Consider the following 18,652-nt stretch of genomic DNA (forward strand, 5'->3'; position numbering starts at 1 on the left):
TCACTCGGATGTAATGAGTTAAGAGCGCAAGCTATTATGCCACACCCACAGTTCCACTAGTTAGATAACAATGGACCCATTCAGTCATACACCAGCACAACAGTACTAATGGTTCATTTCAACAAGCCCAGGACATGCTATAGTTACTGCAAATTGAAGGACTTCTCTCCTAGTTGTGTTAAAGTTAAGTCTCTCTCCTATTTGTTTTAAAATTAAGTCTCTCTCCTATTTGTTTTAAAGTTGTCTCAGTCCTGTTTGTTTTAAAGTTAAGTCTCTCTCCTATTTGTGTTAAAGTTAAGTCTCTCTTTTGTTACAGAGTGAGTAATAATAAGACTGCTGTAAATAACTAAGATCCATTGCATGATGACAGTAAGGATGTTTTCAATTCTTAAGCTTTAATATGGTATCACAGTCACATTGTGAATCAGAAACATCAAGTCTGTGATCAGAATGGAAGCAGTCAGGGTCCATTTATAGCACAAGTTTGTATTATTTCATTTACTGCTTTCAGTTGAAGAACAGTGGCTGTGTGGTTAAGATCGCTTTCTTAACAAATGCAGAATCTGGAGGTCAGTCTTGATTCCCGGTCATTGACAGAAGAGAGTCTGCATATTGTCCCCATACCCATATCTGTGCAGGATTTGTTCATATGTTTTGGTTTCCCCACACCGCCCAAAATACATTGCTTGACTGGATACTGTAAAGTGTCAATAGACATTGCATTTACCTCTGTCTTTGTGACCCAGTTTGTAGCTGAAAAGTGCTAATGGGGTCATAGCGAACATGTTTGCATCCCTGTCTATTGCTTACAGATGGAACATTTAATGAAATGTAAAGGCATAACTGTTAAACTCTCTGCTACTTTAAAATTAAGTCCAAGAGTAAAATAAAAAGGAATTCATTTATTATTTGTAGGTAACATAAGTGCATATTAATAATGAATAATCTGTATGAAACATTCTGTCCCTTTAAATTAAGTTTTAGGAGATAAAACAGTTTTAGGAGATAAAACATAGTATTTGTATATATCTGTTTGTTTATTTATTTATCTGATTCTTAACTGGAGTAGAGCATTGATGCATATAAAGCACTACCACATTCAGTCCAGCGCATATACAAAAGAGATACAAATAGGTCATAAATGAAAATAACTGTCTGGAAACATTACAGACAATAAATGTGGGAGTTTATGAAATACAGTGCTCATTGAGAAAGATACTAACAAAATGGATACATACAATGCATAATGGATACATAAGTGCCACCTTGAGTCTCCCCAGAAAAGAGGCTAGTAGTCTAGTGGGACTAATCTTGTTCAAAATGGTAAATAAATAAGTAATAGAAAAAAACAGCTGTTGTTGCTTACATATTATCACAACCAGATTTCTAACCTGTTGTAATTTGTATTGTTTTCAGGAAATGATGTATCTTACTTACTTACTTACTTACCTGCTTACTGCAACGTAATGTTAACAGCAAATATACACATACCACACTGTTCCTGAGTCATGCTTAACATGTCACATTTATGAAATGTTTAACGACTAACCACTGTAGAAAAAAATGAACCAACATACAAAGAATGTTACCAAAGTATTAAAGTCAGCAAACGGTATACGGTTTACCTGGGTAGCATTAAAATGGATATCAAACATGTATGCGTATAAATGCATGAGATCAGATGCTCCTAAAGCGACATTTGACAAGAAATTCATCATAGTGATATAACTATCTCAGTGCAGCATGTGAAAACAAGCAGAAGAGTGCCATATTTGAGAAGATAATCCATCCCAGATAGCGGCAACAGACGCTGATGACATAAGAATCTCTACATTAATAACATTTAAATTAAAATAAATATGTGGAGACAGAGATGGAGTTCTACATTTGTAAAACAATCCATATATAACTGGATAATTGTAGAAAGTTTAATTCGTAAGGCTGTGCAGAATGTCAAAGCTTTGGATAAAGCACTCACAGATGAACAGGTTGTAAAAGAAGATAAAAACCTCATTTAACAGAAGCTGTACCTCTTTCTGAGACCGCAGTTCCACAACCACTTAATTTAAATCCTCTTATGCTATAGGACATGTCAGGGTACTTATGTATTAAAATTTTTTATGTTAGGAATCTGGTTGTGATAATACGTAAGTACCCAGCTGTCTTATAAACAGCTATCACTGTTGTGTAAAAGATGGCATATATTAGGAAAAAGTAACATGCACCAAAGGGGGGGGGTGTTGTAGGGTTGTGGGGGTGAAGGTGGAGAAAGGAAATTAAATGAAGAGTATATAAAATGTCAGAGTATCAAAATATATGTCAGGGAAGTAGCTAAGATGGTTTAACTGGTGAAGGTTCTTTGTGTGTCCAAATACCAGGTAGTGTGACCTAAAATAATGTTGTCGCAGTGGGTTTGTTGTGTACACAGTCCTTAAGCTGCCATCTAAATTTGGAATAAAAGGTTAAGAGATTTGCTGGTAGTGGTTTCCATAGTTTAAGACCTAGAGAAGAAAAGTTGGGTTTAGTGGTGTGAAAGTTAGTTCTGGGCTTGTATAATATTGGACTCAAATGTGTTTGATTTCTTAGGTTATAGACCAGGAATCACAATCTACATTTTGCAGCTAGAAGAGGAAGGCTTTCTAAGTATAAATCTTAAATAGCTGTGTACCAAGTAAAAGTTCTGTCCTTTGCCTGACAGGTAACCATTTAACATGTTATTTATAGTAAGAATGCTGGTCTTAACATTCCATGTGTAATTGTCTATAAAAACTATGAACTGCATCAAAAATACTGTATACTAATATGATTAAAACTACTAAGTAAATCGTATGATTAGTTTGGATCTTATAATGGGAACTGATATGATTAAAAAGGCAAAAACTAAAATAAAATGTGGCTATTTAAAGGAGTTGACTGCAAAAAACTAAAGTTGGTGTTGTCTTTCAGGATTGTCTGTTTCCTGAAAAAGAAACTGGAAGTAAAACAAAAAATGAAAAGACAAAATTAGAAAAATAAACAGTTTTTATGTGACGAGAGAAGATCACCACTGTCTGCAAGAATTTGCTATAGAATGATATTTCTGTTCAGGAGACTAATTGTCAGATGCAAGCAACAGAGCTAGAGAGAGTAGCCTAGATTCTGAAGTTTCAGTAATTTCCATCTACAGAGCAATGTTCTTCAAAGGTGAGCATGTAAAGTATAATGTCAAGTGGCTGTTAATACTGTAAAAATCCATCTGTGAGTCTACCCTGCCTTCCACAATCTTCATCATTGAATGTTACTGGCCAACATTTCTTCAACAGCTGTTGAGAGAGTATGGTTTCAAGCACATATCTGACACGGTTGTCTTCCTTCTGTATATTAGTAGACAACATGCTTTACTAGCAGATGACAGATGCAGAAGTCAGCAGATGGGAACATGCATTCAAATTCTAGAAACCTAAAGGGAGGAGCATTCAAAGAAAAATAAAATGCTATGGTTGTAGAACTGTATTCAAACTGCTACTGGTGTGAATAGTAGAGAGTATTAATAAAGTGAACTGTAAGACCTGAAAAATGTCTGTCTCAGGATAAGATGTTCACTATAAAAAAGAATCTCAAACTGATGAAAAAAACAGGGGAAGCTAGAACTTGTTCATATTTAGAATTCTGCCAGAAGTAGTGCACATGCCTCTCAACCTCTTAGACCAAGAAATCTGGACAAAGCCATGAGTAAAAGTGGGACAAAGGTACAAAAGTAGGGACAATTTTTAAATATTGCTCTTACAAACTTAGAAAGTTAAGAGAATAACATGTTTTTCATTAGCACAAATTTTCTGATGGTTCTGAAGTCTGAAACTGAAATGTCTGTCATTATTTAACTTCAGTCTTTAATGATTTGCTACTAATTTGCCAGAAAAACCAAGATTTTATGAAAAACGCACCAAAAATATGAGGCAACAATCTGGACATTCTTAAAAATCTGTACAGTTGAGAGGTATGGTCAGTGCACCGTGTATACAGCAAGAAACGTAGCAAGATAAACTCGAAAATGCCACCTTTATTAACTGGTTGATATGACACATTTCACTGTTTTGCATCTAACCAAAACATATTTCAGTCAACCCTCTATCAAGTGTACACTAGTTTCAAAAGTGTGTTTGTGAATCAAACCTGCAGTTCAGCTATCCCATCAGAGATTAGACACCCACATGAACACGTACAGAAGGTCATTTGGGGCCACAACAAGAGGACACAGAGGGATAAAACAAAGATTGTTTACTCACCAGGGCAGATAGAGGTACAACTAAATAAATAATGAAAAATGGCAGCACTAAAAATGTTTATTGTTTGTCCAGAAATGGATTTGTTTTAAACACTGACCCGAAAAAAATCCCTGTCTGTATAAGGGGAGAGTGGTTGAAAATACCTATACTGAAAATGTAGCCACAAAATACTACTAAAACCCCACTAAAGCATTAAAGTACACCATAATGTATATTCCTGATTGTAATGTGACATCTGAAGACATGCCTGTAAAACATGTGATTAATGTATTTGATTCCTTTTGGTAAATACGGTTGCAGTTTGCTATGGAATGAAAGGCATAAAGAATGTGTAGGGATGAAAACTGTTAACCACAGTATGTCAGTTTTTTTTTTCTTTCTTTTTTATAGATTCTCAAAATCTTAGTGATAGTTGCTAATCCAACTGTGACATAACACAAAAGAAACAATTAATTATTTGTGGGTCAGTAACATTTGGGAGATAACTATATCATACATATACCTCTCAAGTGTCCACATATACCTCTCAAGTGTTCAGATTTTTGGCTGATATTTTTGGTCTGTTTCTTATATAATTTGTAATTTTATGGCAAAACAATGTGGATTGAAGTTACTAAAGGATAGGCATTTGAGTTTCAGACTTCATATCCTTCAGACAATTCATGCTATGTTTATAAGAGCAATATTTAAAATCTGTCCCTATTTTGGGGGCTTTGACCCTCCTATTATTTTAGGCTTTGTCCAGATTTCTTTCACTAAGAGGTTGAGAGCTATGATCACACAGTAAGGAGAGCTGCAAAACATAACCAACAAATTTAAAAAACTACAGTAGCACTAGAAACCAGTTATTATAATGTGGACCATAGTGAGTACATTTGGCTACATTTGGTCGAAATCACTCAGCAAGTTACAATCTGTTGATTTTTTTAACATTGAGAAGAATAACTTGAGAGTGATAGTGAACTGAATTTGGTCATCACTGTCTTTAGTTGACATCTGTTTAGCTGAAAAGATTTGATCAACTAAACAGATGATTGAGTGTGTGAGATTGCACTATTGTTGTGTAGGAAATATGCCCTTTCCACAAGACTGTGTGATATCAGAGTTAGTAAATGTAATTAGTGGAGGTGTGGGAGGGCAGAATAAAAATGTTGTTTTAAACTATGTTTCTTTTTATAAATGTTGCATGTCTCCAAGATTCTTGATTGGCACATGCCTAGTAGTGTGTCATTGTTTGCAAAGGCAGTCTTTCTGTGTTGACTTTGTAAATGTTGATCTTTGGGTTTTTTGCCCATTATTAGTACACCTCTATTTATTTATTTATTTTTGTGCAGGAGGATAAGCCTCCCTGTCCTCTGTGTGGGACAGCCAAACACCTTACACCCCTTACTTATATATATCCTAACTTCTTGGTTGCACAGAAGTGGGAAAACATGAAAAAAAAAAAAAAAAAACACTGTAATGCACTTCTGGCTTGCACAGTAAAAATCAATGCAGTTCAAAGAAACTGCAATGAAAACAAATCGCAATAAAGGCACGTGAAAAAACTACATATACTTGGAGTGTAGGATGGCATAATGTTAACTGTTGTCCTATGAACTGAAGCAATTCCTTACTTTGTAAACAATCTGCCTCTTTAAAGCTGTATGCACCCATTCATGATGCATCCTTTAAGTTAACTTTACCAACTGAATGCTTTACTTCTGTTTATGCATCATCTTTTTCTGTTCATTCTTCACCATGTTTCATGAGATTTTTTTATTTAATGTCATTGTATACTTTAAGTTGCTGATGCAGTGTTGTTGATATGTGTTTTGTCGATACCATAAAGAAAAGTGTCATAACTGAAAAGGCCTTTGGACCAGCTCACCTTAACAAATACAGATTTTATATATATATATATATATATATATATATATATATATATATATATATATGTATAGGTAGGTAAGTTATAGTGGAATTATGTTGGAGTTTGTCTATTATGACCTTTTCAGCCAGTCATTTTCAATGTCATTCAGAGTACAAAACAAAGAAAAAGGATGGTTCTGAGCAGTGCTTCCATGCTATACAAACACTAGGGGCATTTACCTAGCTTTTTATTGTATAATATATGATAACTTTTTACTTTTGAAGGCATACTTCATTGATTTGTCTGTTTAGTAAGCAAAGACTAGCAACATAAAAATAAAGGTAAACTTACCTCATTTCTTTATCAATATGAACTCTCTTGAGTGTGTGTTTTGTATAATAAATGCAAAGCAATAAATGCCATTCCAGAAATGTGACCGAAAGCTGATTATAAATGCCATTTGAAGGTTACATGCAAAACTTTATTATGCTGATTGTTGGTTTTATAATATTATATCATACCACACTAGATTAAGAAAATGACTCATGAGTTATTTCAGGGTACTGCTTTGTGCATTTTTTTTCAGATGTTAAGTCAAGTTCTGTCTTCACTGAACTTACATGGTGCTCCTTTTTTTACACATCTGCATTATGACGTGCTACATTTATTTAACTATGTCCTCATGAGCCCCTTTGCACCTATCATACCTCGCCACCTTCATCTGGCTGTGAATGTTCATTGGTACACTACACTAAGTGAAATGTGTAGCTAAATTAATTTACATAACAGCCTGCAAAAAACAGATTCTGTAACCTTTGGGCAACTCTCATCTGTGAGCTAACATGTAAATGTGCTTTAAATGTCTTGCCTTTCTGATTTAGCATTTGTAATTTGGCTAGTGAAAACCAAATAAAACAGCAGCAACATAGGTAGAGACCAAAAAGCACTCCGAAAAAGAAACAAACTAGAGAAACAGGTATGACACGAATATTATGGGAAGCTCTCTAGCAGGATATGGTGGGAATGACAACATGCAAACGTGACACATTATTGACTGCCAGCATAATTTACAGAGGATCTATAAACATGTTCTTTTCTTCTAGTTGTTTATAATGTGGTACAGGTGATGGAGTAACTCTTATTAAGCCATATAAGCAAAGAACAGGCAGATTATTTCTCATTACTCTCTGGTTGACAACTAAGCAGCCATTTTGCATGCTACAATCAATATGCAAAATATAAAGATAAATAAAAATAGCTGACCATCTAAGCAGCTGCTGAAAATGTCAGTTTGTCTCTAAAATATCTTCACAATGTACACGCAAACAAAAAAAAATCCCTATTAAAGATAATCTTTGCAAAACACACACACACAAAAACAAGTATTGCTGTTACAACCAGTTCAGTATGTAACCTTATAGAAAGCAAAATTTCTGGCAGCTAGCTATGCTGCCCCGACAGTTCCCTGACCATACCTCTCAACGTCTTAGTGCAAGAAATCTGGACAAAGCCATGAGTAATGGGGGGGGACAAAGACCCAAAAATAGGGATACTTTTTAAATATTGCTCTTACAAACTTAGAAAGTTGATAGAATTACAGGTTTTGCATTAGCATGATTTTTTTGGGTCCCTATTAATTATTAGAACGTTTTAAAGTTTAAATGTCATTGACACCATATGATCGAACTTTAAAAAGTTCAAAGGTGAAAAGCAACGGCTCCATACGGCGCAGCATGGGGAAATTTCCCATTTCTGCACTGACGTTCGATCTCGGAGTTGGTATATTTAAGTAGGGGGAGTGGGGGGGTGCAGCCCCCCCAGGTGGGGGTTGCAGGGGGACTTGACCCCCTGCTCAGAGTGTTGAGGTAATTTTTTTTTAAATTTTTTATTGTATTTTCAATGTTTCAAACTTCGCTCATATGTTGCCGAGCATATGAGGTTCGAAGTTTTGAAACTTCGAATATATAATATAGACCCAAATTTTCTGAAGGATATGAAGTCTGAAAATCAAATGTCTGCCATTATTTTCTGACTTCAGTCCTCTGTGATTTGCCAGAAAACTATATTAGAAATGAACTAAAAATATGAGTCAAAAATCTGGACATTCTGTGAAAATCTGAACAGTTGAGAGCTATGCCCCTGAGTACAAGAAGTGAGCAAGTCAGTCCGATTTGTAACAACTTATGATTCAGAGTCAATTAAGGAAATAGTTCTGCTTGACTCTCTGAGTTGGTTGAAATGAAACTCATCAAAACTTATATCATCTAGCAGATTTCATCGAATATGGATTTTTTTACTGAAATGAATATAATACTTTTGAATACACTGTTTTTTTCAGTTTACAGCTTATAAAGCTTCATTTACGCGATCTTGTTTTGAAGGTCATAGTGCAATGAACTTGTAGTCAGAATGTTAAGTAGGGGGCTTTGAAAGGTACAGCTTTCCACAGTGAGCTATATAAAGGGACATGCCCCCACAAAACATTTTAAAGATCAGACAAACATTTATCTTTTTCTGAAACTTTGTTTTTCAATTGACCTTGTTTTCCCAAAAAGCTGATTTGGGCAGTCCTATGATGGTCTGAAGTCACAAAAACATTGTTAGAATTATTGCAGGCTATGTACAAAGACTCTGTAACACAAGTATGAACAGTATGTACATGACGCTGTATGGTTGTAATTATAATTTTTTTGGTACTTATGTATTATCGCAGCCAGATTTCAGAAGTCACATAAATCATTATGTTTGTATGAAAAGAGGTCTCTTTAGCTGGAAGGGGGTGTGTATGCAAGTAAGTAGTAACGTTCAACTGAGGGTTTAAGGCAGGGACAGGAATAACGGGGCAATTTTGTACTCCTGAGTGGTGTGTCATTTTTTTTTCTGTGAACTCCACCATGCTACGCTGCATCACAAATCCTGCCTTGCTGATTACAACCTCAGCAAAGGGAAGTTACTCAGGAATATGCCAAATGTTTGAGTGTTCAGGACCAGTAAGCATGAAAACCAAAGGTACCTGCAACAAATACTGACTAAGGGGGCACTGATTCTTCAGGCACTGCTGACTTTCTTCCCAGCGGGAGTCCCATGCCAGGGGTGTTAAACTTTTTCCTGCTTCACACATACTGTACTGTTCATCTGAAGTTGTTTACTGGCAGCAGGCACTTACAGTACTACCAAGAGGTGCTGTAAATGCCGAATGATTCACACACATATCTCCCATATGTAACAATCACATATTACAGCGTGTAAACATTAACAGATTTCAAAGCCCCAGTTGTCTTGTAGGGAACGCGGTGAGTTGCATGAGTTCGAACAGAAAGAATGACTGAGAAGCAGCAGTCCTGCTTATAAGTCTGGAAAAGATGTTACCCAGGAAAAGGAATTTAAACATTATTCCTCTTCCCATGTGAAAAACTATCAGACAGAATAGTACTAAAGACTTTACACAACCTCGTTTCGCACAAGCATGATGATTTATGCGCCTACTGAAATCTGGTTGCGATAATACGTCAGTACCTGTTTTTTAATTATGTGGATCTATTTGGATGTACACTGCTGTCTGGAAGTATGGATGAGTGACTCTATTGTGTGCTTTTTTAGATGTTTGATACTTTGTTTTACTGTGGCTGTATATTTATTTTTTATTACAATAGTGATCACAGAAGATGGAAGATGACTCGTCTTTTTGCAGTGTTATTATATTGTTTTACTACTAAGAAGATTGTGTTTAACCAGTCACAATACTGTGCAGTATTGTATACCAGCTGGCAGTAGATAATAGTTATGACATGTACAACTACCACAATAAAATCCTGCATTCTTCTGCACTCTTCTTTGTTTACAAATTATGTAACTGCCTTCAGTAGCATTTATATGCCAACACGTTAACTGAATGCATAAGCACATTGCAAAACATGCAAAGGAATCATGACTAGCATCTCTGCATGGGGTGCATAAATATGGACTTGTGTTTCTGCATACATGTGAGAGACGGTCTACCACTGCATTTGTTATTGACTGTGTGTATATATATATATATATGTATATATATAAAATTCAGTAAACTCATTTTGAGTGTGTATGTGTGAGTACATTAAATGTTTAAGTTATATATATATATATATATATGTATATTTTGGATGTAAAATATGTTCTCTATCTGCAATTACATATCCTATGCCACCTATGAAACATTAAGCAAAGGAACTAATTTAGATGAAAAATACAAAAAATGTATATACAAATATAAAGCAAATGCAAACTAATTTAAAAGATGGTCCTTTTCTAAGCGCAATACTGCCCTCCTAGGTGGGTATTACTGGGGAAATTATGGAATTTCCAGAGGTGGAAAGGCTTTCAGTCTTCAGTGTCTGGCCTTACAACACTCGGGAGTGGTACATTACTTCCCTACACTCGAGAGTGGTACGTTATTTCCCTAGTAATGCCCAGCCTGTTTGATATTGTTGCTTGCTTATTTTATTTATGACTATTATGTTATGCAAAGCTGTTAATGAATTTAATGTAAGTGGTTCTAAGTCTCTCTTGTTTGTGTTTTAATCAGAATAAAATATTATCCTTGTGCTATAGAAGAATCTGGAAAACTGAATCCTCACAAAATGGTTTTCCAAGCCATTGGCAGACTGCTGGGGTACCCCAAAAGGTAGGGAACGCTCTCATTAACTGTTTATAATGTGCTGCTGTAGTTTTCTAATATGTTTTAACTTGGTGATGAAAATTAAAGACTCAATGTCATATAGTTAGCTCTGAAAAATTATATTCTATTACATACTGTGTGTATAGTTTCTATAACATAAGACGTCCCTTTATCTTTCATTCTATGCCTTGTTTAGCTTGTGTTGCAAATTTCTGTCTATAGATCAGTGCAAAAAGTGAGCTGCATGTTTGCAAGACTATGATCATGTTTCCAAAATAAGCAGCTAGCAGTAGAAAGGTATATTTGTAGGTTTTTATTCAGCATTTGAATTAATTATATTTTGTGTGTGTATGTATGTATGTATCTATCTATCTATATATATATATATATATATATATATATATATATATATATATATATGTGTGTGTGTGTGTGTGTGTGCGTGTGTGCACATATACCAACAAACACACACACACACACACACACACACACACACACACACACACACACACATATATATATAATATATGTGCGTGTGTGTGTGTATATGTTTTCCTTTCAAAATAACTGGTATTGTTAATGCCAAATTTTTCTTCTAAAATATAAATGTTGAACAATGATTCTGTAGTCAGGCTACTAAGTACATTTCTGAGAAACAAGTCTCTTTTAAATAAAATACAAGTGAAGGTCAACTTTCTGAAACCCCAAACATAAAATTAGAACACGTTATGTTTACTTTTCTTGTTTGCTCTCTGTCTCTTTCAGTACCTGCATATCTATTATCATTTTGCTTTGACTTCCCCATGTAATAATAATAATAATAATAATGATAATAATAATAATAATTATTATTATTATTATACTATCTTGTAGTTGTATAAAAAGTGTTCAATCCCTTCATGAACTTGCTTATAATTAAAGGTTCAGTTTAGGGTCAGTTATTTTAATCAACTTGCTTTGCATCCAGCATAGTTCACTTTCTAATTAATTAGTGGCATGGATCAGAATGCAGCATTTTGTAGAACCTCAAAGAAAGTCTTGCCAGGTAAAATCAAAATGTGTAACAACTTTAAAGTTAAACATCAGGCTGAACCTGTCAAAACAGCATTATGTCCATTAAGACAGAAGAAATAATGGAAACTGTCATTCACTTTTTCTTAATGAATAAACATAAACACAGTAAGATTATAGACCAAAAATACCAATGAGCGAAATTGTATCCTCATCCTCCAGATTGACTGAAAGTGACAGTTCAAAGAAAGTTGTTCAAAGCCCAACTTTCATATAATACTGTTGTGTCTGAGAGCTGGGACCAAGTCTGTCATTAATTTAGCAGTCAAAGACGATCTTGTATAATTACAGTTTCCAAACCCCTTCCAGCAAAGATAAACCTCTTTAGCCTGATCTTGTGGGAGATGAGTCTGGTCTTCTTGCTGTAAAATCATTTATAAATTAAATTCCTGCAGTAAAAAGGCAACTTTCACAACATTTTGTAACTGGGAAAAAGAAAAAAAAGCTGACCCTTTATTTTTGATATTGTATGAGTACCAGTTACCCCCAGTGACTGTGATTCCAGGAGTGGCGGCAGCCTATATGGGTCTACTTTGTAATTTCAAAACTTCAGAACCTGAAACATCACAATCCCAAGGTTCAGATGTTCAAGGTTTTGAAATATCAAAATAAATAAAAAAAAACAATAAAACGTTAGCATCACGTGTTTGCATGGAGGCAAGCTTAAATGTATCAACTCCAAGATCACACTACTGTGAAGAGAATGGTAAAGTTACCACTCCACACTGTCGGGCGATCTCAATTGTTCAGTTTCGATATTTCAAAACTTTGAACACCTGAACCTCGGGATTGTGACGTTTGAGATTTTGAAGTTTCAAAATTACAAACTGGACTCGTATACATGTCTATATGTGTATATATATATATATATATTTATAGACACACACACACACACACACACACACATATTCATTTTTTGTACAGCTAATAAATCATTGTGTTTGTGGATAGATGGAAGGAAACAAGAGCACTCAGAGAAGCTTATGCAGTTGCAGGAAAGTGTACACACTTGCAGACTGCTAGGGAGAAAGAAACAACAGACGAAGTAGAGGGAAGGAAAATAAGAGGAAGAACCAGTGCGGGGAAGAACTATACAAACACTGACACAAACATACATGTACATGCACATGCAGACACATACACATGCACATATACAAGCTCAGTGTTTGTGTGGATGCATATACAGAGTGCACACTGAAGTATTACAGCATAGGCTATTAAAAACTGTAAGTGTGAACAGAATGTACCTCATCCATTGTCATCCGCACTGAATATGGGTAAGTGAATAATGGGGCATCCATGGGTAAGAATCCTGCTGAGATTAGGAGACCTGCATATCTGATGAGGAGGTAGTCTGTAGTGCCCCCTACATTCCGGTTACTTTAATATTATCACTTTGATGTTGCATGATGTCAGTAGTGAATGCAGTACAAGGGAAAAACATCACCTATTCCTCTAGAAGGATAAGGAAATGAAATATGTTTGTGTGTGTGTGTGTGTGTGTGTGTGTGTGTGTGTGTGTGTGTGTGTGTGTGTGTGTGTGTGTGTGTGTGTGTGTGTGTGTGTGTGTGTGTGTGTGTGTGCATGTGTGTGTGTATGTATGTGTGTGTGTGTTTGTGCGTGTTTGTGCATGTGTGCGTGTGCATCTGTGCATGTGTGTGCATGTGCATGTGTGCGTGTGCAAGTGTGTGTGTGTGTGTGTGTGTGTGTGTGCATGTGTGTGCGTGTGTGTTTGCGTGTGTGTATGTGTGTGTGTGTGTTTGTGCGTGTTTGTGCATGTGTGCGTGTGCGTCTGTGCATGTGTGTGCATGTGCGTGTGTGCGTGTGTGCAAGTGTGTGTGTGTGTGTGTGTGTGTGTGTGTGTGTGTGTGTGTGTGTGTGTCTTTTGGAGTCATGGATTTGCTGAGTTGCTGGTTCATCAAACTGGTGCCACAATAAAACTATTGAAACTGACACCATCAAACAAGCACTAACGGGCTCTCACCCTTTTTACAAGAACCATGTTAGAGCTCATATCCTAGGTTTCCCAGGCTGAGTTTTGATGGTACTGTTTTCTTGAGTTGTGGTTTGATAAACATATAACTTTGGAGTACATCAAGCCATATATGAAATACCAAAGAATCCTATTTTTTCACTCTTGAAACTCAAAATTTTTGGACCAGATTTGGAAAACCATATATTAATTCTTATTTTGTTATTATTATAAATGAGATGCTCATGCTTAGATGGAAATCAATCATCTTCTATATTTAAAGATGTATTTAACATTAAGGATTACTGTCAAAATTTAAATGTTTACAAGCCAGTTAAATATGAAACTGCCACTCTTCAACTATTGACCTAGCTATCTAAACCCCATTCCACCTGATCTTGATAATTAGGCTCAGTGTTCTACTATTGCCTAATATGACTTCTATGCCATCCTGTAAAATATGTTTTAGTTCTTTGTGCAAATCGTTTCACTTTATGAACATTCCCAATGTTGCCTCAGCAATTGAATATCCTATGCTGTGCGAGAAGGCAGGAACAATTCAATACATTGCTGTGCTACTCAACTACGTAGTAAGCATTAATCAGAAGTCTTTCTTAAATGGGTTCCTGTTGAACATTCAAAGAATGTAGTGATTGTTCTCAGAATGGTGAGACTGAAAGTTTAAGCATGCAGAATATTGGCGAAGTCTGAAGCTGTGGTACCTCAAAGTGTTCTCCTTTCTCTGTGGTACATAAGAAGCAGGGGTGTGTGTCTACACAGAGGCAACCCTCCAGCAAAAATGCTTATATAATTTTATTTTAAAGAATTTTAGGACTTGGAGTTATGAGTCTGTGACTTCTATAAGCAACCCAGTATAAAGCCTTTTGCTCATCTAGATGTGCCAAAAAGGGTTCTAGTGTCTTTGTTCTCTCTTTTTTGCACTAATGTTAGAACCCCAAGTTCATAATGTTTCATACTTTCAGAAGCTGAAAGAATTGCTATTACTGACATAGAATTTCAGCTGACTCTATTTATTTACGACTTTTGAATTTAGTTAACCATTCCAAGAAAGTCCCTTGTTTGCTCACTGATCTTCTAATTACTGTTACTGTACAAACTCTCCATTGAAAAAAATACACTGATCCTAACTACATTCCCTCTGGGAAGGTTTCTAAGCATTATTCAGTCAGATGGAAAAACAATAGCTTCAAGTACTTAGATGATTACATCTTCTAATCCACAGAGTACACTATACTTACCACATATGACAGTATCACAGAGGAAATTAAATAGACAGTTAAATGGTACAGCCTATTACTTAAGATTCTTCTGAAAATACAAGCCATCCAAACAGTATCTTTAATAAGTTGTTATATTATACTTAAACAACCTTTCTTTCACCCCATCCACAGGACAATCAACAAACACAATCGTCAGTTGTTTATTTCAATCTGTGTATCCATTGCATGACGTGACCATCTCCTTTTTAACTGTCAGTTGTGGATTATAATATGTGTGTATACACTGTCTGATGTGACCAGATCCTTTTTAATTGTCAGTTGTTGATTGCAATGTATGTATATGTGTGTGTATGTTGATTGCAATGTATGTATATGTGTGTGTATATATATATATATATATATATATATATATATATATATATATATAGATACTGTCAGGTGGTGGAGTAGTGTAGCTTAAACTATGTATGAATTTACTATAGTAGTAGTTAAGGAACCCAAAAAAAGACCACAGCTATGATCTATTTTGTGTTTTGGGTTAATCTCTTTCTGCCTGAAACCTGGTGCAGGTTTTGATCATCATTTGTGTGACCATAGTACACAATATTTATGTTGAAGAATTTGCACTTGTCACACAGCACCAAAAAGACTGAAAACTTCTGTATTTTGACATTTTTAAATGCATCTTGTCATTTTCACCTGTCACAGCGATGGCTTATGTGTCACACTGGGTGCCAGAACAACCCCATAGCATTTGATCAACGGATGTCTGCCAAATTGTTGGTTTGGATACCATTCTAAAAACAAAACAATTTTATGGGTGCACACCGTTTTTAGTGTTACTTTTGAGAAACACACTGGAATCTTCTTCCATTTCTGCCTGCAGGTGAGCCTTTGCCAGATCTGCTGTGTTGAAGCATTGACCAATTGACTTCATGGCTCAGAGAAATAAAACCCTGACTGTAACCCAGATACCAGTTTGATTAACATGGCTAGCAGCTAATGGAGCCACTGGGGAAGGATGGAAGTGATTTGTTAATACTAGGTCACCCATACTGAAGGGAAAGATGAGTTTCCTGGTGATCACTGAACTGTGTTCAGACAAAACAGGTATCATCAATCTAGTTTCATTGATTCCCATATTAATTGAACAGAACTATTTAACCGAATGAGACACTGGTACAACGGAGGCAAACCTTTTCTAGTTAGCTCAAAGTTGTGCAGTCTTGGAGATAGTATCTTTAGAGATGTGAGAGTATGAGGGAGATGCAGTGAGATTTGACCCCTTGCAAAAATGTTGTTACATTTTTCTGTTTAAGTTGATCATATACAATGCTGACTACCTTTTCTTATAGTATTAGTTTAACAAAAGCTGCTTTACTGTTTATACATATATCTGGAGGGAGAACAGCTGCAGTCTACCACATTTGCTGTCAGCAAGCAAAAGTTTGAGGTGCAAAAAAAAAAAGTAGTGATAAACAGTGGCCATAGGCTTGGTGCTTCTAAGCTGTTCATGACAGCCTTCATGAGGCACAATGAAGGAGTACAGAGTTCTGAAAAAAGGCACTGCAGCTTCTTGTGGTAATATGAGTCCTCACATCAGTTGACAATGGTTGGGGTTAGAGCAATAATATATTGCAAATTTAACCTAGCAAAATTCATATCTTTTTTAAATTGTAATAGTTGCTAATGCAATATTGCACACAGCTAGCAAAGATCTTCTATTATCTTTAACATTGTTACATGTGAACATTTTATATAATTGCACAGTCCAGTTTCAATTTTTTTATCTATATATGTGACTATACTAAATGAAGTACCTCATTTATCCAGTGTCAAAGGAACTGCTCTACCCAGGTAACCAAAACAGCTACATGTTCAAATACATCCTGTTATAAATACTACCTTGCAAAGTTTTTATCTCTGGTGACAAATGTTCAGCCTTCTTGTGTCCTTATTAAGAAATCTGTTTTATTTCTCATTTTTTTTTCTGTTCTAATCCCTAAGTCTTCCCATCTGTGAAAGCTTATGCATACGTTTCTGAAATTTCATTAGAAGTGTTATATTGTGTCATTGATATATGCAATATTGAAGCAGTTTGCTGTCAGTAACTTAATTGCATTGGAGTGCTTTTGAATATACATTTTTCTGTGTATACATATATGTTGTTTATGAATATGTTTATTATGTTTTTATGCATACACCATCCCATTAGGCCACCCCTACAAAAGATTTTCCCCTTACTGTGCTTTACCTGACCAAAAAAAAAAAATAATGCAATCTACAAACAACATCACTCACCTACCACACGCAGTAGTTGTGATGAGGATATACTGCCTCATGAATACTCATTCAAAACATCAGTCAATACTTTTGTAGTAGCATTTTTTGTCAGCGACTCAAATTTTGTAATCCGGCAAGTAGTGAACTGCAGATGCCCTTCCCTGAAAATGTCCCTTGTTGTGGCATCAACCCTCAGCTATAAAGCAAGTAGGGATGACTAAAATGGACCCTTGCCTCCAGGGTACCTCTACTGACCTGTAGCAGTTTTGTCCCAAAAATTTACAAGGATCACCTAATCCAGAAATCCCTGCCCAGAAAATCCTTACTGCTGGTGTTCATAAGTTCCTGAGCCAGAAGATGATTACACAGTGCAATGTCTGATTTAATATGTTTGTATATTGACAACTTTGTGTGAAGACTGCATATTGTTTACATCAGTGACAACATTTTTGTTACCCTGTAAGTTAACAGGAAGTAATATAAAGAAAGGTAAGGCGTGAGGTATTCTAGAAATTAAAACAATGAGTAAAAACATCACACAGGAAAACCAATTGGTTAAAAAACACAAAAAGAAAAATCTAGCAAAGTTAGACTTTCCAGTGTGTGATACCTTAAACCTCTTGTATCAGAGGCAACATGGGATATATGCAAATAACCCTTTAAGGATATCAGGTGTTTCAGCTAAATGGTAATTCTGAAAGTCCATGACTTTTTGTTTTACTTTTATTTTTAAGTCTATTTATGGACAATTTCAGGCCAATAAAGCCAGACCCCTCTAGCCGTGGACATGCATGTTTCTGCCTTATTATGGCATCATTAACACAGCATAAGAGGAATGTTTGACTTCTGGAAACACAGGGTTATTGTATCCAACTGATATCCATAAACATTAGGGTGTCTACAAAATATCCCAACTAACAAACTAAAATAATGAGTAAAAAGGTCACACAGGAAAACCAATTGGTTAAAAAACACACAAAAAAAAAAATCTAGCAAAGATAAACGTTCCACTGTGTGATACCTTAAACCTCTTGTATCAGAGACAACTAGGCCTGAAATTATCCATAAATAGTCTTAAAAATAAAAGTAAAAGAAAAAGTAATGGGCATTCAGAATTGCCATTTAGCTGAAACACCTGATATCCTTAAATCGTTATTTGCATATATTTGCATATATCCCATGTTGCCTATGATACAAGAGGTTTAAGGTATCACACAGTGGAAAGTCTAGGTTTGCTAGACTTTTCTTTTTGTGTTTTTTTAACCAATAGGTATTCTAGAAATCAAACAGTTCTATCTTCATTGCTTAGTTAAC

At 35.5% G+C, this 18,652-nt stretch overlaps 1 protein-coding gene across 2 annotated transcripts in view; it reads left to right on the forward strand.

The window, feature by feature from the left end:
* Positions 1–18,652, forward strand: part of LOC122811480 (MOB kinase activator 2-like) — a 326,857-nt gene that overhangs the window by 69,903 nt on the left and 238,302 nt on the right. For both annotated transcript variants that reach the window (XM_044083344.1, XM_044083343.1), the window contains exon 2: positions 10,679–10,777. In XM_044083344.1, coding sequence (XP_043939279.1) covers positions 10,734–10,777 — 44 coding nt within the window. In that variant the 5' untranslated portion in view covers positions 10,679–10,733. The remainder of the gene's footprint in view (positions 1–10,678; positions 10,778–18,652) is intronic.

The sequence above is a fragment of the Protopterus annectens genome, chromosome 9.part0 (genome assembly GCF_019279795.1).
Source record: "Protopterus annectens isolate FY-2018-M chromosome 9.part0, PAN1.0, whole genome shotgun sequence".
In the NCBI taxonomy this organism is placed as follows: Eukaryota; Metazoa; Chordata; order Ceratodontiformes; family Protopteridae; genus Protopterus; species Protopterus annectens.